At 42.8% G+C, this 24,865-nt stretch overlaps 1 protein-coding gene across 9 annotated transcripts; it reads left to right on the plus strand.

Annotated features, from left to right (window-relative positions):
* Positions 1-3,007: 3,007 nt before the first annotated feature.
* On the plus strand, positions 3,008-24,051 carry SRSF11 (serine and arginine rich splicing factor 11). 9 transcript variants are annotated; one of them, XM_054212185.1, is made up of 13 exons: positions 3,008-3,128; positions 3,256-3,405; positions 9,362-9,495; positions 13,482-13,591; positions 15,605-15,697; positions 17,158-17,207; positions 18,344-18,471; positions 19,465-19,546; positions 20,376-20,507; positions 21,013-21,102; positions 21,749-21,844; positions 22,462-22,600; positions 22,704-24,051. In XM_054212185.1, the coding sequence occupies exons 2-13, from the start codon at positions 3,278-3,280 to the stop codon at positions 22,899-22,901; spliced, it is 1,380 nt and encodes a 459-aa protein (XP_054068160.1). In that variant the 5' UTR covers positions 3,008-3,128; positions 3,256-3,277; the 3' UTR covers positions 22,902-24,051. The 9 variants fall into 9 exon arrangements, with proteins under 9 accessions (XP_054068160.1, XP_054068159.1, XP_054068161.1 ...); XM_054212184.1 differs by lacking the exon at positions 3,008-3,128 and having other exon boundaries at positions 3,158-3,405; XM_054212186.1 differs by lacking the exon at positions 3,008-3,128 and having other exon boundaries at positions 3,158-3,405; positions 22,707-24,051.
* The last annotated feature ends 814 nt before the right edge of the window (positions 24,052-24,865 follow it).

Here is a 24,865-nt window from a genome sequence, read left to right on the forward strand (position 1 = left end):
GCCCGGCGGGACACACCGCCTCCCCCGCCGCCGCCATTTCCCGCCCGGTGCAAGCCACGGCGGCGAAATGGTGCCCCGAAGTGGGACCGGCAACAACCCCCCCCCAACTCCATCCCGGCACCCGGGGTTAGGGGGCCGCCAAAGCCCCCTCCATCCCGGGCCTGCAGGGTCCGGGGGCCGGCAAAATCCCCCTCCATCCCGGTACCCGAAGCTAGGGGACTGCCAACCCCCTGCTCTCCCCCCTCTCCATCCCAGTACCCCGGGCCAGGGAACCACCAAACCCCCCTCCATCCTGGTACACGGGGCCAAGGGACCGGCAAACTCCCGTCCATCCTGGGGCTGCGAGGCCAGGGGACTGGCAAACCCCATCCATCCCAGTACCCGGGGGCAAAGGACCATCAAATCTCCCTCCATCCCCGTACCCGGAGCCAGGGGACCACCAAATCCCCCTCCGTCCTGGGGCCCAGGGGACTGGCAAACCCCCCTCCATCCCAGTACCCGGGGGCAAAGGACCATCAAATCTCCCTCCATCCCCGTACCCGGAGCCAGGGGACCACCAAATCCCCCTCCGTCCTGGGGCCCAGGGGACTGGCAAACCCCCCTCCATCCCAGTACCCGGGGGCAAAGGACCATCAAATCTCCCTCCATCCTCGTACCCGGAGCCAGGGGACCACCAAATCCCCCTCTGTCCTGGGGCCCAGGGGACTGGCAAACCCCCCTCCATCCTGGTACCCGGGATTCCTGCAGAACAGCCAGGCTGTCACCTTTGCGCAAGGTGGAAACGGCCATTTCCAGACCCAATGGGTCAATACAGCTATCACCGAGCAGATCCACTGGCAGCTTTGGCCATAACCCCCCAAAACCCAAAGGAGAAACCCTGTCCCCTCGACAGCAACCCAACACTCAGTAAATGGGCCTGTGAACGAAGACAACTAGAAACCGTAGCTGGTGACACAACCAAGGACGTCAAATTCTTACTAATTATTACAAAGGAGACTCATCAACAATTCTGCTGCAGCTGCACAGGCCGTATTGCGCAGACCTCACCTCCACCCTTCCTCTCCCCCGATTCTTTTTGCTAAGGCCGTCACCTTTGTCACAAGTGTCAATCCAGGCCAAATAACCTGGGAAAATATCTTATACCTACACACGAGGTAAAAGCCACTTTTACATCAACTTATTGTTTTTTTCCTTTTCCCTTTAGTCCAGAGTTTACAAACTAAATAGCAATATTAGAGACTGAAAAATCCTGGCTGCCTACCAGTACTTGAGATTACCAGGGACCAGTCACCGCTTTACGGTGTAATCTGCGAGTGGGACCCATGCCTGCCTGATCCCACCAGCCGTTCCTGCCGAGACGGAAATTATGAAAAAGGAGTACATTTCCCCCTTATCATCAAAGTTTTTATCTGTAGCTCTTTCCACTTTCAAACACCAGGCTTGTGTTTCAAACACTACCCTTTTTGAAAAAAGCTGCTACTAGTAGTTCCATTGAACGTAAAGATAATTAGATAAGGACCAAACACCACGTTAGGTAAAGAAGCATGTGATTGAAGAGACTGTCATACTTCAGGCACTAGCTCTTGGCTAAGGGTTTTGGCCTCGTTAGTTTTTTACCACTTTTCTTTAACTCCTTTTTTCTGTGTCCTCTGTCTTTGGGAGTCACCAGGCCGCACTCCCTGAGAAAATGCTGGGTATTTCACCTGAGTATTTAAAAAAAACAGTGCTGGAAATCCCAGCGTTTTGTATGAAGTCTTCAGGCTTGTTCCCGTAAGAGGAAGATTTATTTGGAAGGGCAGGATTTAAGCAAGCTGAAGCCAGTTCACAACAGGCATAAACAACGACAATGGATGGGAAGGGCTGAACTTCCTGGAATCATTAATATTCATTATTTAAAAATTGCTTTTATGGACTTTGGAAATAACCGATTGCTTTATTCACAATCCAATGCCACGAGCAATAGAGCAGAAAATGTAGGGCACGCAAAGAACATTCATCTCAGTGAACCCAGGCAGCAAAATACCTATCCCACTCATCTCTGTGTGAATACAATTAATTCATAGAATCACAGCGTGGTTTGGATTGGAAGGGACCTTAAAGCCCACCCAGTGGCACCCCCTGCCCTGGGCAGGGACACCTCCCACCAGCCCAGGTTGCTCCAAGCCCCGGCCAACCTGGCCTTGAACCCCTCCAGGGATGGGGCAGCCACAGCTTCTCTGGGCAACCTGGGCCAGGGGCTCACCCCCCTCACAGCCAACAATTTCTGCCTCACATCTCATCTCAGTCTCCCCTCTTGCAGTGTAAAACCCTTCCCCCTCATCCCATGGCTCCCCTCCCTGCTCCAGAGTCCCTCCCCAGCTTTCCTGGAGCCCCTTTAGGGCCTGGAAGGGACTGGAAGGTCTCCCCGGAGCCTTCTCTTCTCCAGGCTGAACCCCCCCAGCTCTCTCAGCCTGTCCTCCCAGCAGAGGGGCTCCAGCCCTCCCAGCACCTCCGGGGCCTCCTCTGGCCCCGCTCCAACAGCTCCGTGTCCTTCTGCTGTTGGTGCCCCAGGGCTGGAGGCAGCGCTGCAGGGGGGTCTCCCAGAGCGGAGCAGAGGGGCAGAATCCCCCCCTCGCCCTGCTGCCCACGCTGCTGGGGATGCAGCCCAGGCTGCGGGGGGTTTCTGGGCTGACAGCGCACGTTGCTGGCTTGTGTGGAGCTTCTCACCCCCCAACACCCCCGAGTCCTTCTCCCCAGGGCTGCTCTCAGTCCATTCTCCACCCAGTCTCGATTTCTGCTTGCACCAGAAGTACCCTGGAACCCCAGCCGCCAGCTGGATGCGCTGTCCTGATACCGGCACAAAGGACAGCTTGGGCTCAGCGCTACCCGTGACGATCCCTCACGCCCCTCAACCCCTGAGGCGAGAGGGGGGCCGCCCCCCCCGCCCCCGCTGTGCGCACGCGCGGTGTGGCGGGGCCGCGCAGGCGCCGTGCGGGGGCGAGGCCGGGGCCAGGCGCAGGCGCGGGGGCGGCCGCTGGGCGCGAGCCGCGGGCCGTGAGGCTGCGTGGGGGCCGCGCGCCGCGCGCAGTGCGCCTGCGCCGTGGGGGCGGTGGCAGGGGATTGTGGGATACTGCGGCCCAGGCAGGCTGGTGAGGCGGGCGGGCGGCCGGCGGTGCGCGGCGGGGCCGGGCTGAGCGCGGCCGAGCCAGCAGCTGCGGCCGGGAGCCGCTCGGGCTTAACGCGCTCTTCCTCTCCCCCTCCCCGATGTGTTTGTAGCAGCGGAGCGGGCGGCGGCGCAATGGCTTCCAGCAGCGGCACCGACGTGATCCAGGTCACCAACGTCTCCCCCAGCGCCAGCTCCGAGCAGATGCGGACACTCTTCGGCTTCCTCGGAAAGATCGAGGAGCTGCGCCTCTTCCCCCCCGAGTGAGTGCCGGCCCGCTCCCCTCCCCGCCTCCGCCCGGCCTCCGCCTTGCCTTCCCCTCCCCTCCCCCGGCCCCTCCCGCCTCCATGGCGGCGGCGGCGGGCTCCCAGGCCGCGGGCCGCCCCCGGCCGCTCGCCAGGCGGCGGGATCCCCGCTGGGCCTTCTCGGGCAGCGCCGTGGGGGTGCGCTCGGGGGATCTCCGCGGGCCGAGGCGGAGCCAGCGCCTTTCGCAGGCCTCGGCGGCCTCCGTTCCGCTCTGCTGTAAGAGGTCATGTGGCTGTTGCAGTTGTAATTACTCACGTAATTACGTTATGCACGTACGGGGGGAAAAGGCAGTCATTTACGGCATGCAGTTACACGCGGGATTTCTCCTGTCAAACGCCCATTTTTCTCTAGGAGCTGTTTGTTCCTTTGCGGTCTGGTTAATCTCCAGAACTATTGGGGCGGTTTAGATTGGATATTAGGAAAAAATTCTACACGGAAAGGGCTGTCAAGCCTTGTCCCAGGCTGCCCAGGGCAGTGGTAGAGTCGCCATCCCTGGAGGGATTGAAAAGCCGGGCAGACGCGGTGCTGAGGGACACGGGGCAGTGGGGGTTTGGCAGTGCTGGGTTGATGGTTGGACTCGATGACGTGAAAGGCCCCTTCCAACCCAGACAATTCTGATTGCAGGCACTCTATGGACACTTGGCCATAAAACTAGAATTTTAATTTAAGTACACATTCCTTGCAAAGATTTCTGTGCAAGATGCGCAGGTAATCACTAATATATAAATAATACACATTTATTACATTAGTTAGGCGGTAACGTTGATTTTGGCCTTGTCAGTTTGATTTGTTTTACAGAACCTAATGTCATTCTATGTTGATCTTTTGCATGGGTATTATGTAAATAAAAAGGTTTCTTTTTGCCATGATGAACGAGGATTGTTTGATTGGAGGAAAATCAAACGAGAACACAGTCAGTTATTTTTAATACCCAAGACTCTTTGGGTTTTTTTTCATTTTAGGGGGAAAAAAAAAAAAGCTATCACAAAGCATTCTTCTTTTTGTCATTGAATCTTCAATCCCTGCTAGTGCAAAACCAGGAAAATTCACCTATCCTGCGCTCTGGTTATATGTGCAAATTCAGAAACAGTGTTTCTGGTGTTCTTGCAGTTTCTTACTTTGGGCTGGATTTCAGCAATTTCATGTTGGAAATGGAAGGAAATGTAATGTATATGTAACTGAAATTGAGGGATAGTTCCAGATGTGAGAGTGGGTTGTTAATAGCTGGGATAACTAGCCTTAAATGTCAGAACCATTAAAGCTTGGCAGCCAGCAAAGTAAATCACCTTTAAACACATGCAGTTATTTGATGTGCTGCTCTGTATTTTAATATTTTCCCAGTTTTTGGGGAGGGTTATTATAGGTGAACTCTGTTTCTGTAACTCTGTAGTTTTAGATACGTATTAACTAGTCTGTTAAAAGATTACTTTTGTGGCTTCTGAATGAAGTGCTCTACAAAAAATCCCCAAATTCAAAGCCCAGCCCAGCCACTCTCCTTTTACCATAGCCCAGGCTGTCTGTTCTGTCTGAATTTGGCTCCTTTGCACAAATGCGTAGTGAAACACAAGCCCCACAGGACCCTACTCGGTACAAGCGTTGGATCAGTCTTGAGGTTGCATGCCGGAGAGAAGTCTGTGGTGGATGTGTTGTAGAGCTGGGCTGTGGGGCAAGGAGAGATGGCTTCAGGGATATCTGCGTTGTACCCTTGTGTCTGTAATGTCTGATACTAGTAGATACCAGTCTTTAGGGCAAAGTTACTGGTTTTGTATCCTGGCGTAAGTTTGTTTCTACAAAAAGGGCTCCTGTATTAGTCTGCTGACTTCTGCCCCCTTTGTTCTGGCGCTGGTGGTGTTCTCACTTCAGCTGGGTCATTTTGTTGGTATAGAAGAATACAGAGTTGACTGCCTTTACAGCTATGCACGGGGGAGAAACCACAACAAGGTGCAAATAACTCCGCAAACCCAGGTGGCAGATATCTCAAATTAGATCACCAAAAATTACTTAAAACATTTGGCCTAAATTTCTTCTGTATTTCGAAGTCCTAAATGAAAGAGGAGAATAATACTTCTTTACCTTCTAAGGATGTTGTGAAGATTTCTTAGTATTTATGAAAAAGTTGTAACTATAGAAAAGCCACTGAAAAAATTCATACAGAATGGGAAATATAGTGTAATTGAATAGGCCTTGCACAGAAAATGTAGAAAATATTGAATAGCTGTTGAAGTGAAAGTTATCATATCATTTCATTCTAGAATGTACATCTTGGTGGAAAAATAGCATTTTTGAAAACTATATAAAGGTTGTGCAGTTGATACTAGACCAGCTGCTTTTTCAGACTGCGGTTAATGTTTAACCTTACTATTGTAAGGAGGTTTTTTGTCATTTCCTCGTGTTGCTGTCCATACGGGGATGCCGAGGGCTCTGGCGCCTCTAGACCCACTGCAGGTCTCTGCTGGGGTGCTCAGGGATCTATCTTGGGGTGCTTTAGAGTTTCCAATTTAGTTTCACACCAAAGAGGGGTGTATTTTCCAAGAGTGGCAGATTCTTTTATCTGTTTCTTCCAAAGGCTTTTATGTTCCTTCTCCTTTAAATGGGTCCTGACTTTTCCCTACCCACAGCATTCATCCATTTTTTTGAGGGGTACAGGATATAAATTATAATCTGTAAATTCTCTCCATAATCTGAATCTCTTTATGTCCCACATTATACTGGGATTCTTTCTTGAATATAATATTTCTGAGTAACCAGCCCCATTTCCATTGCTCTGCCTTCTTATTTGATCTTTCTCACGGGCACTCTGATTTTTGCTGTCCCCTGTAGAAGTTCCTTATTCTCCTGGGCTTCCAGATCAGATATAACTTCCCGAGCTTCTCTACATTTCTGTTTCCATTTCTCTCCCCTTGTCCATCTCCTTATCCAAGTTTATTTAATCAGCTATTACATGTTTTATGTATACCTCAGCTTTATCTTTAATCCACAACCATCTCTGTGACTTCTTCTGTTTTTCCTCCCCTTTCTTCCCTCCTCCTCCTCCAGCTTTTCCCCAACTCCATTGCATGGTTCTTGTCTTTGTTGTATTCTGTATAGCTTCATCCTCCATGGTAGGCAAAACTGAAAAGTGAAGGGAATGGATTTCTGAAAGCTTTTTTTTTTTTTTTTATTTTCTTTAAAAAAAAAAAAAGGGGGGGAGTGTGTACACACATACACACGTATATGTATAAGCTGATTTCAGCATATTCTGTTAGTGTGTGAAAACTGACTTTCCATCAAAACTTAAATTTCTGCTCTGAAACTTGGACATAAAAGGTCTTATGCCACTGGTGTTTGACAAACCAGTGTGTTCTCTGGTCTTGCTCTTTAGATATGAATGATCCAGTCAAACTTTATGGACAGAGAATTTTACCAAGAAAAAGCACATCTCATGGAAAATACAGTCTACAGAGTGAAAGCCTGATAAAGTTAGGCACATACTTTACAATAATTTCTTAGGTTGGATGGTATAGTAATTGGCAAGATCTTTTGCCTTGTCAATGAAAGTTATACACGGACTCTATCAGAAAACCAGCTTTACTTGCAATTGCCACTGGTAGCTGGTCTGCTGAGAAAAGGACGGCAACTTCTGTTCCCAAGTGAAGCATACGGGTTGGTTCTTTTTTGGTTGGTGTTTTTTTGGGGGGGGTAGGAGGGGAGGGGGCAGCTAACTCAGTTTCTTTCTGCCCACTGAACATGGTAATGTTGAAGAACATGTCTTGCATGGACAATCTATTCACTCCAGCCTGATTCTAGCCTGATTTTATGTCAGTAATAATGCCAGTGATAATGTTTATGTACGTGTCAGAAATATCCCTTAAAAAAAACCCAGATTTAATATTTAAAATGCTGGTTGCAATATGAGGGAACTTTACTGGAGCGAGTAGTTAGAGGTTATGATAGGAAGGTTGGGTTTCTGCTATACTTCAGAATGGGTACGTTGTTCAGACGCCAACCACAGTAACTGGTCGTGTGTCTTGGCATCCATTGGCAACATATCTGAGAGAGAATTACTAAATTTTTCAATCTCTGGTGAATTAGAATAATTATGGCCTTTTTTTGGTAACTGTTGAGAACGTTCTGTTCTTGATGAATTTCACTCAGCCACAGCTTGGATTTTAGAGTGACTGAAAATACATTTTTAAAACAGAAGTACACTGATTTATATCAGTTGTCAGGCTGCGTAAGCATAGCCTTACGTACTTTCAGTTGGTTTTGTAGATTCAGCAAGCTGTACAGTTTAGTACGGAGTGGTACTTACGTATATAAACAGTATCTACTCTGTTTCATCTTCCCATGTCATCACAGGCATTTTAAGAATGCTTGAAAGTATTGTATTGCATTTATGTAATAAATTGTCTAATTTTTTTACAACTTAGATTAGTATACCATCTAGGTATGCCGTAACTCCTTGATTTACTTTACTTTAAAATTTTACTACTGTGATTTTGTTAAACACTGTCTGCTAATGCTTCTTTGGTTTTTATGTTTTTATGCAAATGGCTTAAGAAAAGGTACCATTTTGGCAAGCTACTATGTATTTGTAGATACAAAAGAGCTAAGAGTTTCAATTTTTTTAGCTCTGTGCCATTTATTACTACAGTGTTACTTTCCAGTGTATTAAATTGGCAAGACGTTGGATGAAGTGGATGTTTCTAATTTTAATATTTTAAAAGCTGCAGTACGCTGGCTCCAGTCTGGTTTTTAACACCAGGTTAAATTTAAAGTATATTAAAAGTGTGATCTGAGAGACGTTTAAGGCAATTCTTGAGTTTGCGTAACTTGCCCGTTGGGCTGAGCCTGTGCTCGGTGGTGAAGGTTAGATAGTTTTTGGCATTTGCACTAACAAAAATAGATCTTGGATGTCTGTCTTGTTGCTGTCAAAGTCATTCTTGTTTATCTTGAATTCTGACAACTCTCCCTGCACTTTCAGTGCTTAAAGACTTGATCAACCCAGACCAACCCAATTGTTTTGGCAGTGGGATGCATGTTGAAGAGCTAGTCTTTTAATTGTTTCTGGGAATCTAATTAGTAAAGGTGAATCTTTGTCGTGAAGAACTGAGTATTTTTCAGAGCTACCTCTTTAGGCTAACTTCTGCCTCTGGTACCTGAGGGCAGAACTGAACAGCACATGTACCCTGGCCTTGTTTAGGAACTTGGTTTTTCGGACTTGCTACTGTTTTCAGTACCTGTCCTGTGCCTTCTGGAGGCAGCTTTTAACTCATCTGCTGCACAGTTGGGTCTGCATAACAGTTTTTCATGCTGTCTTTTAGTTTATACATTGATTAAATCCATTTTCAGGATATATGGATTTTCAAAACTCATTATGGACCTTTACTAGGTTGATTCTGCCTCTGGTTTTTGGGGATTTGGTTTTGTTTCAGAGAAGGGGAGGGGGGCACAGTTATATGGGCCACGATTCTTTCCTTTTGTTGTAGGAAGTAGATATTTCTGTGGTTGGTTTTTTTCAAGTGACTCAAAACTTCTGTTTGGATTTTCCATGTCTGGGATTTTTTACACAGCTCTGCTTGAGCAAAGGTTTTCGTCTCCTTCCCTTCTCACAGACAGGTCATGAAAATTAATTTGCATTTAGGTGACTGGTCATAGATATATTGTGCATAATACAATTAATGTCCAGTGACAAATGAGGCAATAAAACTATTTCTCCAATTTTATAGTGAATTGGCCTGATTCAGTGTAATTTCGTATCTGTGTCATGCAGAATGGTGTTTGATACAAAACCTGAAATCGTGTTCTTGCGTAGAAGTACCCCATAGTCCCCTGTGACTTCCTGTTTGTTGAAAGTGGGGAGATGATAAAAGTTCAAAGTTCTGTGCTGTCAGACTTGCTTCCATCGAAGTAATTTATGTCTTTCTTTTTCAGTGATTCTCCTTTGCCTGTTTCATCGCGAGTCTGTTTTGTAAAGTTCCATGATCCTGACTCGGCAGTTGTGGCCCAGCATCTGACAAACACTGTATTCGTTGACAGAGCGTTGATAGTCGTACCGTATGCAGAAGGTTTGTGAATTGTTTAATGGCCTATGAAGCCACCATACGATGGCATTTTATTCCAGTATAGTTCACAAAAATGAAGATTAGTAAAATGTCAAAAGATATTAACATTTTGAAACCCTTGGTATATTGCCATTGGCCCATGGATTAAATAATTTTTATCTAGTGACACTGAATGAAAGTGGGAAGTTTACCTTTTACTGGTTTTATGTGTCTGTAAGTTTAGAATATTAACGTTTTAGGCAGAATTATTTGCAAATTTTGCTCTGTATCAGTCTCAATGAGACATTTTCCTGAACAGACTTATGCAAACAGGTCAACTTTTCAAGGAAATTTCCCCATAATAATTAAGTGTTTACCACTTTCATGTATGTGTAAATCTCTTCATGAGAATGGTTTCTCCCTCCCTGAGAGTGCACGGGAGAGTAGATTAACATTTCTTTGAGATATGCTGCCGCTGCATTTAGTTGGGAGCTTCCCTGGAAAGGCACTCACTCTCATTGTGAGGTCCAGTATACCAAGGGTTTGAATAATTATGGTTTAATTTGAAAGTGAGATCTTCCAAGAGGTGCCAAATGGGCACTGGTACTAGTTTTTTTTATTCCAAGTTTTCTTGTTCATCCTTGATATATTTTATAGAATTTCACTAAATAATAAACTCTTCTCTCTGTTATTTGTGTGTGTGATTTTTGTAGTGGAGAAGGCAAATGCAAAGCCCTTCCAGATGACTGAAAAACAGTGGGTCCTCTGCAGCTACAGGGGATTCTAGACATTAACTAAAGGCCAGCAAGCACTCAAGTCCCCAAGTGTTTTCCTGGTGTAACCACTTGTTAACTACATTTTCTCTTCTTCTTTTTATTTTTACATTTTAGGGTGTTACAGTAATTTGAAAGGCAATGAGCAGGGTTTTTGGAACTTACCTTAAAAACAAAGTGCTGAGAAGACACCTCTTCTTACAGAAGTCTTATTAAACTCTTCTAGACTTGCTTTAGAAGTAACTGATTTCCATTGTACTGTTTCTTGATTTACTTCTGAAATAATGGAATTTCCCAGATCGCTTGAAATAAATAAAAATCTCTGCAGATTAAGTCATACTACAGTAATAAATTTGGTACATGGCCTGGGTTCAGAGCTATAATCTAGACATTGTGATGCTGTAGGCTGTCTTTTGAGGCCTGGGGAGCTGTCTTATCTTTGTATTCCTTAAACTTAAAAGATACGAAAACTTAATTTCTGGAACGTAGGAATCTGCAGCATGACCTTTGATTGAGACATGCTGCTTTTTGAGAGTACAGAACACGTTCTGAAATTGCTGTTGAGTTACTGCTTCTGCTTTCGCCAGTTTAGGTATAATAGCATAGTGGAAAGGCGTCTTGTCCTCCTCTTTGTATTAAAGCCTGATATAGCAACAGTCCTTCTGAGTTAGCCCTGAAAGATTCTCCAAGGCCCATGGCGAAGAATGGTAGTGTTTAACTTTTCCAAGAAGGATAAAAACGTTTTTCTCTTTGTCAGTCTGACTTGTCCATTGTGCTTGATGGTGGATAAATCTGGCACATAGAGAAATCTGCCCAGTAGTTTTGGTTCAGATTGCATAAAGAAAACAAAATTAATAAAGTAGAATATTTTAATGGGCCTGTTTAAATTAAGGAATTCCTCATGGGCTGTTTCTTGTGGTGTCCTAGCAGTTCAGAATGTTGATGTTTTTGGCATAATGATGTAGCGTATCACAGCCAATAAATTCATGCCCCTGGGTTTGTAATCATATGCTTTTGTCCCTGTACTGGAGTATAGTTTTCCCTGCAAATGCATACTGCCGGGGTCCCAATTTAACAAGCTGTTTAAGCACGATACAGCAAGATTCTTAAAACCGCAGTGAAATTGCTCATGTGCTTAAAGCCAGGCATATGCTTAACTACTGTGCTGAACTGGGCCCTTTTGTCTTTTATTTTCTGTTGTGATAATTCTGTATTAATATTGCCTGTCACTAAAGCAAATGTTTATTATCTGTTTAGTGCAATAATTATCCCCTATATCACAAGCGCACTCCAGTTTTAGCATACACAGACATTTTGCTGTTGGCTGTTGCTTTGTGTTATAGAACTATACACAAAGTCTACGGTAAGGTTTAGTATTTGTAATTTTCACTGTGATATTCCTAGATTTGGAAGGAACTCTAAGATTAAAGATGGCTGGGGGGGGTATTTAGGTTCTTTGGTTAATGTTTGTTTCTTTTGTCTGTTTCTTTTTCTTTCATTTCTACACATTCATGCAGTATTTCATGGTTCTAACAAAGCAGCAGTAAAAAAAGCTCTTGAAGCATGAAAATTAACTGGTGAGGGGCCTCATTGCTTTTTTTAAAATTGTAGTTTATTTATTTCTAAATACTTTTTTTAAAAAACAATTAGAGGATCAGATGCATGATTTTTTTTTTAATGGATGCAGATCTTCTATGAGGTGTCTCAAGATAAGTCTGAGGATTTGTATTTAGATGCCAGAAATGTTGTAGTTGCACTAATTTGAAATGTTTAGCTATAATTTATAAATATCCTCTGAGACATAATTTTGCATGCAAAATTACCCCATAATCTCTCTGTAGGTATGTTAATATATTTATGCATTAATGCCCTTTATCTAAATGACCTTTTTCCCCCCTCTCCCTCCATAACTTTTGGTATCTAAATTGATGACAGCTCAATGACACAAGCAAGATAACAGTGCTGTGTATTATACATTTGTTTATATTATCGGCACTTCTCAGTATAGGTGGAAGGAACCATTACCTTTATTTAACAGTGGTTTTTCTTTTTTGTTGTTGTGTTTTACAGTTCTTTTCCCTGGTTCAGCCTGAACTATATACCAGGCCCTGCTGAAAATACCACCCAACAGTTTTCTTCTGCAGCTTATCCAGTTTCTCTTAAGTGCCCTGTACATATTGTATGTTTTATGATGAGATGCAGTTTCTTAATATGTATTACAGAAACACTACTGGTATTTGCAAATATATAGTAAAATTGTTTTATTGAACTCTCATTTTGGGGGCTTGGGCACATTAACAAATTAATCCATCTGTATAGGGCTTTTGCTGTTGGATAGAATAAAAATATCTACCTAATTACTTGTTTCATAGTAGGACCCTTAAAATTCTATGTGCAGAGCAGGCAGTAAAATAAGACGCTTGTCTTAGTTGGCTGCAAGATTTTGGGCCAGAAGTTTCTTCTGCAGTGGCAGTATGTAGCAGCATTCTTGGTACAATAAGCATGGCACATACTGGAACAATTGCATTTTACTGCACAGGTAAGGAATGTGCCACAGTATACTGTATGTATGCACCTGTCCAGCCACAGACACACATACACAGCGTGTATTTGAAGATCTGCAGAGACTTTTCGTTTTCATTTGACAAGTCAGCAAAAGCCCTACGCTTGATTCAACAAAAAATATTTCCATACCTTCTCTTTAAGTTTTACAAAATTTATATGGTAGGTGTAAAAGAAAACATAGTGAACTGTACCATATTATTAACCCCTAAATCAAACTTTTTTTGTCTTGTGTATCTTGATTTTTCTGTGTGCTTTATAGTGAAGCAGCCGACACGAGTCGTTGTTCATAAAACAGCTTTTGAAAGTTGAGAGCACACCCCTGGAGAACCGACTGTGCTTGCTTACGTTTGGTTCATGACTTAAAAATCGAGTACAGGTGATGAAATCTTGGCAGTGTTAACAAAAAAGTAGTGTGTATTGTGCTATTTTTTTGCTCTAGAAACTTAACCATTTGTAGAGAAAAAGGAACAGTCAAATTTTCACACATTGAAGTTTCATTCTGACAAAAAAATTAATGATAAATATTAATAGACATCAAGCTTTGTATTTTAGCCAACATAAGTACTTTCAACAAACTCAGGTGGTGTATCAGGGAGACTTTTTCTGGGTGTATTTGTGTATTTTCTGCCTTTGAAATGGGATGTGTTCTAATGCGAGGCTGTTTCTCTGCAGGAGTTATTCCTGATGAGACTAAGGCTTTGTCTCTCTTGGCACCAGCTAATGCAGTGGCAGGTCTGCTGCCCGGAGGTGGACTCCTGCCCACTCCCAACCCACTTTCTCAGGTAGGTTTCCCAGTTGGACTGCAGGCAAGGGAAACGATTCCGTGTCTTCTGTTGCATTCTAACTTACTTTCTGATGGTTTTTTTCAGGACAGATAGACTGAGGTGCTAATGCTATTCCTATAAAATTATAATTTATATACCTTGATGGATCGTTACAGCTCTCTGATACCAATTGTGATAAGTTGCCAGATGGGATACTTGGATTTCCCTAATATAATGCTTCCGGTATCTCGGGGCCCTGGGTTTATCTCTCTCTCATCCCTCTTTTATCCATTGTACACTCACAGACAGATTTGACAAGCAGTAAGAGATCTTGTAGATTTAAAATCCGTAAAGTTCAAGGAGTTTGACGTGCTGTGGAGATACCTTCTGTTAATACTGCAACTGAGAGGAAAAAATTGTAGCCTGTATTTGGTTGTTATCTAAAGACACAAGAATTCACGTGGAAGATGAACAGTAAGAGTAATACATTGTGGAAGAAAGTTCAGTCAAAGCACGTATCTTACTGGAGAACAGAGAATCGAAGTACAAGAGGAAAATTAATAAGAATAAAGCTCATTAATTCTGCAGTTCTCAAATCTCCTTCTTCAGCTTGTGCTTCTTTCTTCTGTATGTATCTTCTGTTATGATTTGTGATTGCATGAAAAACGTACTTGCCATTGAGTTGTTCAGAAGGTCTCGTTAACCTGATGTAGAGGAAAAAATCTGAAGTTTAACTTTGAAACTCAAGGAAAGGGATGGAAGAAACAAATACTGTCTTAAAGATTCCTTTCACCAAAAACTGTATGTATATAAATTCCTGAAAATGATTGTTGAACCATCTTAATTTTAGTTCTGTCACTGGATCGCAGCCTGCTCCCAATCTGCTTAATAGTAGAATTTATTCAACACCCATTTTGTGGAAAATTATAGTGAAAGGTCATTTTTTTCAAACACATCTTGAAAGTTTGTTATGTAGCTCCTTTGGACTGTTACTAGGAGTTGGGCGTGTAACTCAGTAAAAACGCCTTGGAGCTGTGGTTTATGTTCACAGAATCAGTGTGTGGGAACGTGGCTTTTTCTTTAGAGAGTGCAGGGAGAAGCCTGCACCGTTTCAAGAGCTCGGCTAACTGAAAAAGTCAGTGTCAAAAAGTGGAAGGTTCCTTGCCCTTGACTACATGCTCTTGCTGCCGCTTTTGCTCTGGCTCTGGAGCTCATCAGGCCCTTTTGTGAAGGAGCGTGTTAGCTTTGTGCTGTCTGCATCAAGCTAAGTTTTCTGATGGCCCTCTGGGCTGAATTGGTTGAAGATGGGTCTCGGGTGCCAGAGCAGCCAGAAGGGAGAAGGGAGAGCAAGACGCCATCGCAGCAGCACAGCATTCGGTTAACATAAAATCATGTGGATTTTAGCACAGTGTGTGTTTTGTTTCAGTGTACATTTTGATATTCTCACTTCAAATGGCCAAAAAATTAGGTTCTTTTACGAGGCTTCTAGATTAATTTAAGGAATTCAGATCTATGGTGTCATCTTACTTATTCTTCTGGAAGCTTTTCAACCAAACTTGAGAAATTTGCAGAGATGTAATAATATTACATTGTATTTTAACATAAAACATGTTAATTTCAGTCCTAAATTGAGTTAGATATGTGGTAGTTTGCGCGGAAACTTACATATTCGTATTATATATGAATTTTCATTTTAACACTGGAAAATAATTTCGCTTTAAACTATTTCTTGAATGTAGTGAAATGCTTTACTTCTTCTGCACACACACACGCACACCTGTTGGGATGAAGAGGAAACAGAATTTCATTTTAGAATATTTATAGGGAAAAAATCTTTCATATACTAAACTTTGGAATATCTGAATAAGGAAAACTGAAATACTGTCCCTGACCTTAGTATGATGTTTCCTGTAGCTAGAAGCCTAAGTAAAACCCGGTTCAAATTTCCACACATCTAATGCTTGGGAATCTTGATCTAACAGCTTTTTATCAATTGAGTGTGGCTTTGTTTAATTGCTGTCTCTGTTACAGATTGGTGCTGTTCCTTTAGCTGCTTTAGGAGCTCCTGCTCTCGATCCTGCCCTAGCTGCTCTCGGGCTTCCTGGAGCAAACTTAAACTCTCAGGTACGGCACACGGTCTAAAATTTTCTCTTTTCTCTAGCACGTGTGTAGTTTGACTAGCATACACGGTGCTCTTGGTGTTCACCAGCACATTAAATAACAAGCTGAAGATCTGGAAATACTATACTTAGGTTTTAAGAAGTGTTACAAAATAAGACATTTTATTAAAGGCTTGTCTCAGTGTAGCCTGCGCAGGTGGCTGGTGCTTTGAACTTCCTAGAATTTGTTACAGAATGCAGTCTTCGTTTCTTGGCATAGCGGGGTTATATATGGACACTTTTTTTTTTTTTTGCTCTTTTCTGTTTTAGAAGTAATTTTCATTTGTATCAGTTTGACAGCCACTGTCTGAAAAAAATGGTGATTGATTTTTCTGAGCACCTATGTGGAATAAATAGTATCTGCAGGAGTATCAAATGCTGGAAGGACCTAAAAATAACGTAGGACTAGTAATGAAATGTTTCAAATATGCGTCATTATCAAGCTATGAACCTGTCTTGTACTTACAGTAAAAAAAAAAATATTGTTTGACGAAAATACTGAGGAGACTTTGTTAGACTGAGGAGACGTTTTTTAAACTGAATAAAAAACCAATTTAAGTACTAAGTAATAGTAGAATAGTGAGTTAATATGTAAGATATAAGAACCAAATACTGTACAGAGAACATGTTTTACAGGTACGAAAAGTAGTAATAATTTAATGCATCCATCATTTAGCATTTTCTCTTTATGCGTGCTATGTATATTAACAAGCAAATAATGGTGATAAAGAAATAACAAATGAAAAAAAAAAAGCATTCTAAATGCATATTAGAAAAATACACATTTGTTAGGATGAAGGATTGTTTCCTTTGTCCGTTAAGCAAGCTCATTGCAACAAACTGGGTTCAGCACGTGGCTGCCTCTGTATAAAGAAAATCAGTGGGAACTAAACATTTTGTTGTTAATGTCACACTGGTAGAGGAGGAGACCAATTGTAATAATATCTGGCTTTTCCTAAGAGCTTTAAAATATATTTTTAGTGGAATTTTTAGAGTAAAGAAGCTCCTGCTTATTGTTCGTAAATTGACGTTGAGGACTTCCCATGGACTGGCAGCTTGATTCTCTAATGAGGTCTCTATTCTCTTGAAGTAACAGAGAAATAACCTGTAAATACCAGAAGTATTTTTATTTTAAAGTGCTTTGATTCTGTCCAGGTAAGGGCTTATGTTTGGCCGCTGTGGAAAAAAACATACCTGAGCACCACTGACATGTGAGGTTCACACCCTCACGCTACCCACAAACGTTAAAACAGAACAATATGCCTTTTTGTCTGTAACTTCTTTGGGGTGTGATTTGTTTTGGTTTTTTCATCTGTAGAGACTTTTTGCTGTAGCCAGTGCTGAGGGTACATTCAAGGAAGGTAATCTTCTCAAGCACACACGTCTTCTAACGTGATCTTAACTTTTTTTTTTTCCCCCTCACAGTCTCTCGCAGCAGATCAACTCCTAAAACTTATGAGCACAGTGGATCCAAAGTAAGCATCAGTGTTTACAAATATTTATATCGCAATATACTTGATCTTGGGAATATCTGTTGGATTCAGTATCCAATTTTTGTCCTGCTGGATCTGATTAAGGTTTAAGAAAACTAGCGTCTTGGGGATCTTGCGCAGGCTCTTTTTACTGTAGTAGAAAGAAGGAGGGGAGGAAACTAAGATTATTCAGCTTTGCTTCTATGGAATAACACCAATTAATCTCTGGGATTTTGTTTTGCTAGAGACAGAAGTTCAGGGGGTTTTATGCCATTTTTGTCACTTGTGTCTGTAACGTAAGGGTGCAGCCAGCACTTTCCATCCTGCAAGGCTGAACTGGAGCGGCCGTGCTCATGGCAGGGGCTGGACCAGGTGGCCTCTAAAGGTCCCTTTCCAACCCAAACTGTGGTTTGATTCTGTGGTTGAGAATGAGCCGAGACCAGCAACTGTTGTAAAAGACAACAATAAAAGAGTCTATGTATGTTACAGCTGTGGAAAGATAACAAAAGACAGCATGTCTTATTACTTGGTAGAAAAAGGGAGCAAGTAACAGTAAGCGCAAGTATTTGCTAATTTTTTTTCAGTGTACAGAAAAAATATAATTTTAGTGAAGATAGTATGGCATGGGGACAGCAAGTAGGGGAGGATTAGAGCATTTAATGTATTCGTGTGCCGTTAACCTATTGATAACATTGCAGTAGGATGATGAAAGCATATGCCATTGGAAAAAAGCAATTAGACAAATTAGTAGATGAAAAATGCAGTAAATGCAAAGAACCCGCATCTGCCTCAGAAAGCCCTTGTACTGCAAATTGCAGGAAGCTTTGGGGAGAATTCTTCTAACTCTCAGCTTTGGGAAAGCACATCAATGTGTGCTTGCCCTGCTGCGGGATTAGCTAAATAGATCTTTCCTGCTATTTACAGTTTGCTGGAATTCGAAGAGCCGTATGTGCTAGCATCTTGTGACACCGTTTCCAGCACAGCTGTCACATCTCAGACTTACTACTCCATTATCTGAATGGTGACAACACACAGGCAGATTCTGATTCACTTAGATCAGTCACTTTGAATAGGCTGAAAACTGACAACGGAGGCACCTATTTCTTGGATTCCTTCTAAAATTCTTCTTTCTTTACCAGGTTGAACCATGTAGCTGCAGGCCTTGTTTCACCAAGTCTGAAATCAGATACCTCCAGTAAAGAAATAGAAGAAGCTATGAAAAGAGTACGAGAAGCACAGTCACTAATCTCTGCTGCTATAGAGCCAGGTAATTTTAAACCGTGGAATACCTTATTCAGGATGGAGCTTTGACGTAGTCTGTGATAAAAGCTAATGGTCTGCAAAATATTGGCTTAATGCTTTCATGTTCTACAGTGACTTAATTTATAGTGGACAGTTTCTTAATCGTCCTACAGTGTGAATACTGCATCTGTTCTGCAGAAATGATGCAGGGAATCACTCATCTGTTGGTTTTCCCAAAACTCACTTGATTTGAAGGTTGCAAAATGCTTGAGCTTCCCCTGATGGAAGTTCATACTGGAGATTTCATTGGAAACAGCAAGTGCCTTAACCACTTCACATCCTAGTGATGTTTTTCTTGGGAATGATTTCCTTTCTTGTCGTTCCTAATCTGTGGAAGTTTGTAAATAATTCTTTTTTTCTTTGTAGCTTATTTCAGTAGATTTTCTTTTAGAACAAGATGCAGCAGTTCATCCACAAATCTCAGATCCACCAAATCTGAGCAACAGTAACTTGGAACACTGAAAATACAGTTTTGCAGCCTCCTGATCATTCTCAGGAAAGAATAGAGCTCCTGTTCTTTTATTACACCAGAAAAAAGTGCTGATTGTTTTGCTTGAGGCTTTTTGTGGGAAATTCAAAACAGTAATTTGAGAGATTCTTTAGCCTTTCACAAAATGGCAGAGGCTCTGAGATTTTAACAAGACTTTCCATTGCCCTGCAGCTGTCCTCTTTTAACTGACTTAACTTAAATATTTCCTGCATTTTGACTTCTTCAGTTTTGCATTAAACTTTCTGTTGGCTTTATGCCACATACACGTCTTTGTCGTGTGTTCGTCCTTTGTGTTGTCTTTTGAGGAAAAGGACAGATAAGGCTTAATTTCAAATGTCAAAATATTCCTTAGGTTTTTCTTTATCTTTTATCTATAGCGTGAAGCTGAACATCCTTTCCTTTATAAAACCTTTTTGAATACTGAAATAACATTGGGTGTTTTACTATGCCTTTCCTTTTCAACTCCAGACAAAAAAGATGAAAAACGAAGGCATTCAAGGTCAAGGTCGCGCTCAAGGAGGAGGAGGACACCTTCTTCATCTAGACACAGGTAGTTAGCTTATTTGCTTTGAAAAACAAACCCACATAGCTGAAACAATTCCTTCAGAAATGCTTCTTGGAAGTGAGACTTCTCTTGTGGAGGCCGACAGATGGAAGAATGGAAACGGTCCGAGGAAAGCTGAGGCTGGGATTTGGCTGGAGCGTAGCGTGGGATGGAGACCCACCTCTGCTTTTGTGGGAAGGGTGGGAGAGAGATGAGAGCAAAAAAATACCTCAAAAATACCTTACACTGCTGCAGAAAGAACTGGAGGACACCTGGTTCTAGCAGCGTTTGGACTCTCATTTAACAATAAATTGTGTCTTGTGTCAGATAAGAAATACCTTGGCACAGAGCCTTGGTTTTACACAGCCCTCACTGCTATGAACTCCTAAGCCCTCGTAGGCTGCCCATTTTAAAATAGTTCCTTAAACCTCTCTTCAGCCTCTTTCCAGTGGCTCATTTGGTAATTATAATTTGTCTTAAAACCAAGTACTAGGAGGTTTCTCTGAGCATTGTTATTTATGTGCGTAGATGTTTACCTCTTGGGCTGTTTGTTTCGAGTATGTGCAGCAGGTTCAGCTTAGTGGAGGTATCTGGGACGGAAGCTTTTCCAACGTTTTCTAGGTTATGATTTACTTGGAGACCAGGTGTGTTTGGCTGTCCTGACTAGAGATCCTAACTGTCCTACCCACTGGAGAGACACAGGGCTCTGATGCCAAGAGCAGTGAGACAGTGCGTCATTGTGCGTTACAGTACCGTTAGCACTGAGCAGACGAATTCCGACTAGTGTATCCAAATTTCATGTATTTAACTGCCGTGTACAATGTGTTACTGGTAGGCGGTCAAGAAGCAGATCGAGGAGAAGGTCCCATTCAAAATCAAGAAGTAGGAGGCGATCTAAAAGTCCAAGGCGAAGGAGATCGCATTCCAGAGAGAGAAGCAGAAGGTCTAGGAGCACATCCAAAACCAGGTAATTGCTTCAGTAAATCTGTGCTATTTGCTAGAAATTAAATTACTAAATTTTGGTGCTTAATCTAAAAAAAACCAAAACCACACAAACAAACAAAACTAGGGCAAAATGAACTAGTGGCTCTTTTTAAAGTCAGTCTCTTGCAACACCTTACAGGATTGTATTACACTTGCCCGGTACATGTGCAGAGTTAGTGACGTAAAAACATGTAACCTGCTTTTCCTGAGAATCGGCAGCTCCAGCCGGCATTGGCCGAATCGCTCAGGAGCTGTCTTTGGGAAGCAGGAAGTTCGGCATCTACGCTTGCAGATTTTGTGCTGTTCATACAGGGAAGCTCTAAATGAGCCGCTCTTCTATTTTGCTGTAGATAACTGTAATCTTTGTTTCCATTAGTAGAACGTGACTGGCCCCAGAAACACTAACCGTTACCTGCCGTCCGATGTAGTTCTCATGTCTTCATTAGTTTGAAAATAACTTAAACTTAACATCTGTATTTTACTAAAAGGGATAAAAAGAAGGAAGAGAAAGAAAAGAAACGCTCTAAAACTCCCCCCAAAAGCTACAGCACAACTAGACGATCAAGAAGCACAAGCAGGTACAGTAACATGCTGGTTTTCCTTGGTCTCTGTTTCTCGTGTGCTTTAGCCGCTGTGACAAAGAACGTTGCTGTATGCAGCAGGGTGGTGACCCCGTCGTGGCTGTATTGGGTATACGCACAAACGTGTGTGTACTCGCTCTGCCTGTGTCTACAGGGTGCTTTATTTTTCCCCCGATACTGTAGTTTTCTGGGGGTATTGTTTGGGCTTAGAAGAGTTTCTGCTTACTCCGTATCAAAGACAGTATGATACTTTGAGGTCACTGTGAAACTCTTTCCTGATTTATGGAATATATACGTGCAAAATATGTGCCATTTGTTTTTTAAAATCTTCTAAAATTAACTTGCAATATTAACAAGAACAAGCTGTTCTGTTTCTGTTTGCTAAAAGAGTCAGCATCCCTGCCGCAGTCCGAGCTGGCAAGGCACCGTGAAGGTAGAGGCAGAACAGGGAACAAGTTACTCTGTGGGTCAGCAGCTGGGGGGGGGCTTTGCAACGCTGCTAATAGTAAATATCCATTTTCAGTTACACGTATTTACTACCATTTGAGCAGTGCTGGTTTTGGAGTCAGAGGTGGACTTGCAGCTTAAAAAAAAAAAAAAAAAAACCCCAAACCAAAACCGCTCTGATCCGTCTTTCCTGCAGAGAAAGACGACGTAGGAGAAGCAGGAGTGGATCACGGTCACCTAAAAAACCCCGGTCTCCAAAAAGGAAAATGTCCCGGTCCCCATCTCCGAGAAGGTCAGTGACCCTCTTCCCTAAAAAAATAATAAAGGTGTCTGGGCGGAAAATTCCCCAGAAGTGAACTCTGGCCAAGATCTCGGTGGGGTTCTTCTGAAGATGGTGTGTGTTCGGTGCTTGTCTTACACCTAGCCCGTAGGTTGACTTCTTGAGAGAGGGAGAGAGGGTGGGTCTCTGCTGGCTGCTACCGCGTTTGGCATCGTTTAATCCGCTTCAGGCGTAGCGCTTCCCTGGGAGTGCCCAAGCGGGAGCTGGTCCAGGGTGAGGGGCAGGAGAGACCCAGAGTTCCTGGCCCCTTGGCTCTCTGCAGTAGGAGTCAACTGGGCATTTTGTGATCCTCGAACTCAAGGTGCTCCTTCATAAAACACTATAGCGTTGCTGTTCCCAGCCTGCTGTTCCTTGGACTTCCCTTTGTGGTGGTTGTGTTCGATCCGGAGCTAAGACATGGGGCTGTTTGGTTATTTTCTCCGAGCGGACGTTGTGCCTTAGTTGCACGCAGCTGATTCTGCCTTTAGATCTGTAATGACCTATGGGTAATGGTCTGGGCGTGGTCCGTGTCCTGCGTACGGAATGGTGTGATCGCAGTTTGCATTCTTCGACATACTTTATCATTGCAGACACAAAAAGGAAAAAAAGAAGGATAAAGACAAGGAGAGAAGCAGAGATGAGAGGGAGCGGTCAACAAGCAAGAAAAAAAAAAGCAAAGACAAAGAGAAGGATCGTGAACGGAAATCCGAGAGCGATAAAGATGTGAAAGTATGTTTAAAAACCTGTTTAACTTCCCTGCCTCTACTGTAGTATTTACCTGAAACAGGGGCTTTGAAAGCAAGTTTTACCTTTTTTTTTTATCTCGGCAAAGCAGGTCACAAGGGATTATGACGAAGAAGAACAGGGGTATGACAGCGAGAAGGAGAAAAAGGAAGAAAAGAAAATGGCAGATTCTTCCTCCCCGAAAGTAAAGGAGGCTGCCGCTGATAAAGGAAGCGGAGATTCAGCCCGCGAATCCAAAGTAAACGGGGATGATCATCACGAAGAGGACATGGATATGAGTGACTGAACTTTGCCTTTGCAGCGAGCACCGCTGCGGACGTGCATCAGTGTCATTCCTGTGTGATTCTTTTATGCTGTACTTGTTAATCCTAAATCTAGATGTATACAGCTCTGAGCTATACCCGGTTTGTAAATCTCCCGATACTAACTCCCATCAAAAGCTTTCTAGAAAGGTAACCAGCCTTGCTACGGCCCAAAGGGACGGCCTAGCCAAGCCATTTTTACTAACTTGGTGATGCTTCAAGCAAGAGTAAAAAGCTGCATGCATCTCCAGCAGGCATGGACTGTGTGGTGTCTGACCTCCTGTAGTACATCAGCTCCCGTACGCTAGTGTTGCTAGACGTCGATTCCTGGCAGAACTAGAGCAGCGTAGGGAACGCACTGGCTGCATGGTCCTTGTGGCAGAAACATCCGCAGTGTTCGCAACTCCTACAGCTTCTGCTGGATCTACTTAAGGGTCTTAAGTGTGACTACACAAAAAAAACAAATGGCAGTACATCTGAAAATAAGCATCCTGATCTAGATAGGGTTTTGTTTCTGGATATTTTTTTTTTAAGCCACGTGGCTGGGGTTGGTTTTGGTTTTGTTTTGTTTTGTTTTTCCGTGTTTTTTTTTTTTTTTGGCTTTGATAAAGTTAAAATGCACTGACCTTTTTGAGGGCTTTTTTTAATCTGTCCGTTCAAATCCATCTCAGGCGAGTTGTAATGGTTCTTAATTTTTCTTCCGGAGCCTCGGGAGGTGAAATTCTCTGCTTGATCGGTGCCCAGTGATTAAAGGTTGATTTGTGCAGTTTTCCTAATCCAGGTCGTTTTATTTCTTAATGAGCTGAACACATGGCAAAAAGGTAGTGCATTTTAAAATTGACCTTCCTATGCTTTTAAAAGCAAGTCTACTTGATAATGTACTTTTTACTTGATCTCAAGTTGTATAAACTAATAAATTTGTGTTTACTGTCACTGCAGTAGTAATCTTATGCACACAGTGATTCCATGGTATACGCAGAGTAGTTAGACAAGCTGTTTTCTTAGTTACACAAGTTCCAGAGCTTTTACTTTTGTGCAGGTAAAAAGACAAAAGTAGGCTACAGTCTGTGCCATGTTGATGTACAGTTTCTGAAATTGTTTTACAAAACTTTGATAATAAAACCCTTAAACTTATACTCACGTTCCTATAAAACTCTGCTGGTATTTATTTACACCACTGAATGTAATGTATGGAACTTTACCTCAGCCCTGTGGAGTACGTGTTTCTCTTCATCCACCTATGCTAAGACGACCGTAACGACTCCGTCTCTTCAAAACCTGGAGCTGCAGCGAGGGCAGCGGCCGCCCTTTTACTCTCGCTAAGTACGTTACGCTAAAGAAAGGATTATTTTACTTTATGCTGAATGAAGGGAATGGGCTTAAATGGGAACCTAGAGGTATTACGGGACAAGTGCTTTTTAAAAGAAATATGTATTTGTAAAAGCTTTTTGTATTTCCATTGGAATACGAATATTCACCTCCTCAGGCTGGTGTGGGAGTGGCAGAAAGGGGAAGCGGCGAGCGCCTTGGGGGGGTCAAGTAGCTCTTCGTGTCAGCCACAAATTCCTGGCTTCAACGGGAGATTTTGGAATGAAACTGTAAGTGGTGCTTGAACTTCTTGAATCTGACGAGTCAAACCATCGTCTTTTTAAACTGTCCTTTCGCCCCGAGCAAAGGGGAACTTGCCCTTTAGATACGCAGTGTCATTTTTAGAATTTGTAGAAATGTAAATTTTTACCAACTGTTTTGAGTATTTTGTCAATACAGAGAGGTTTATGTCATACAACCAGTTCTAGGCTTTTATTTCTAGTGGAGAGAGTGATAGTTCTTGTAATAAAATATAAATAGACACAGACAAGGTGCATGATGTCTTCATAGATGTGCCTTTTTTGTTGTCGTCACGATATTTATATGTGAAGTACAAGAACATAAACTGATTTATAGTAAT

This window comes from Rissa tridactyla, chromosome 8 (assembly GCF_028500815.1).
Source record: "Rissa tridactyla isolate bRisTri1 chromosome 8, bRisTri1.patW.cur.20221130, whole genome shotgun sequence".
NCBI classification, from domain to species: Eukaryota; Metazoa; Chordata; class Aves; order Charadriiformes; family Laridae; genus Rissa; species Rissa tridactyla.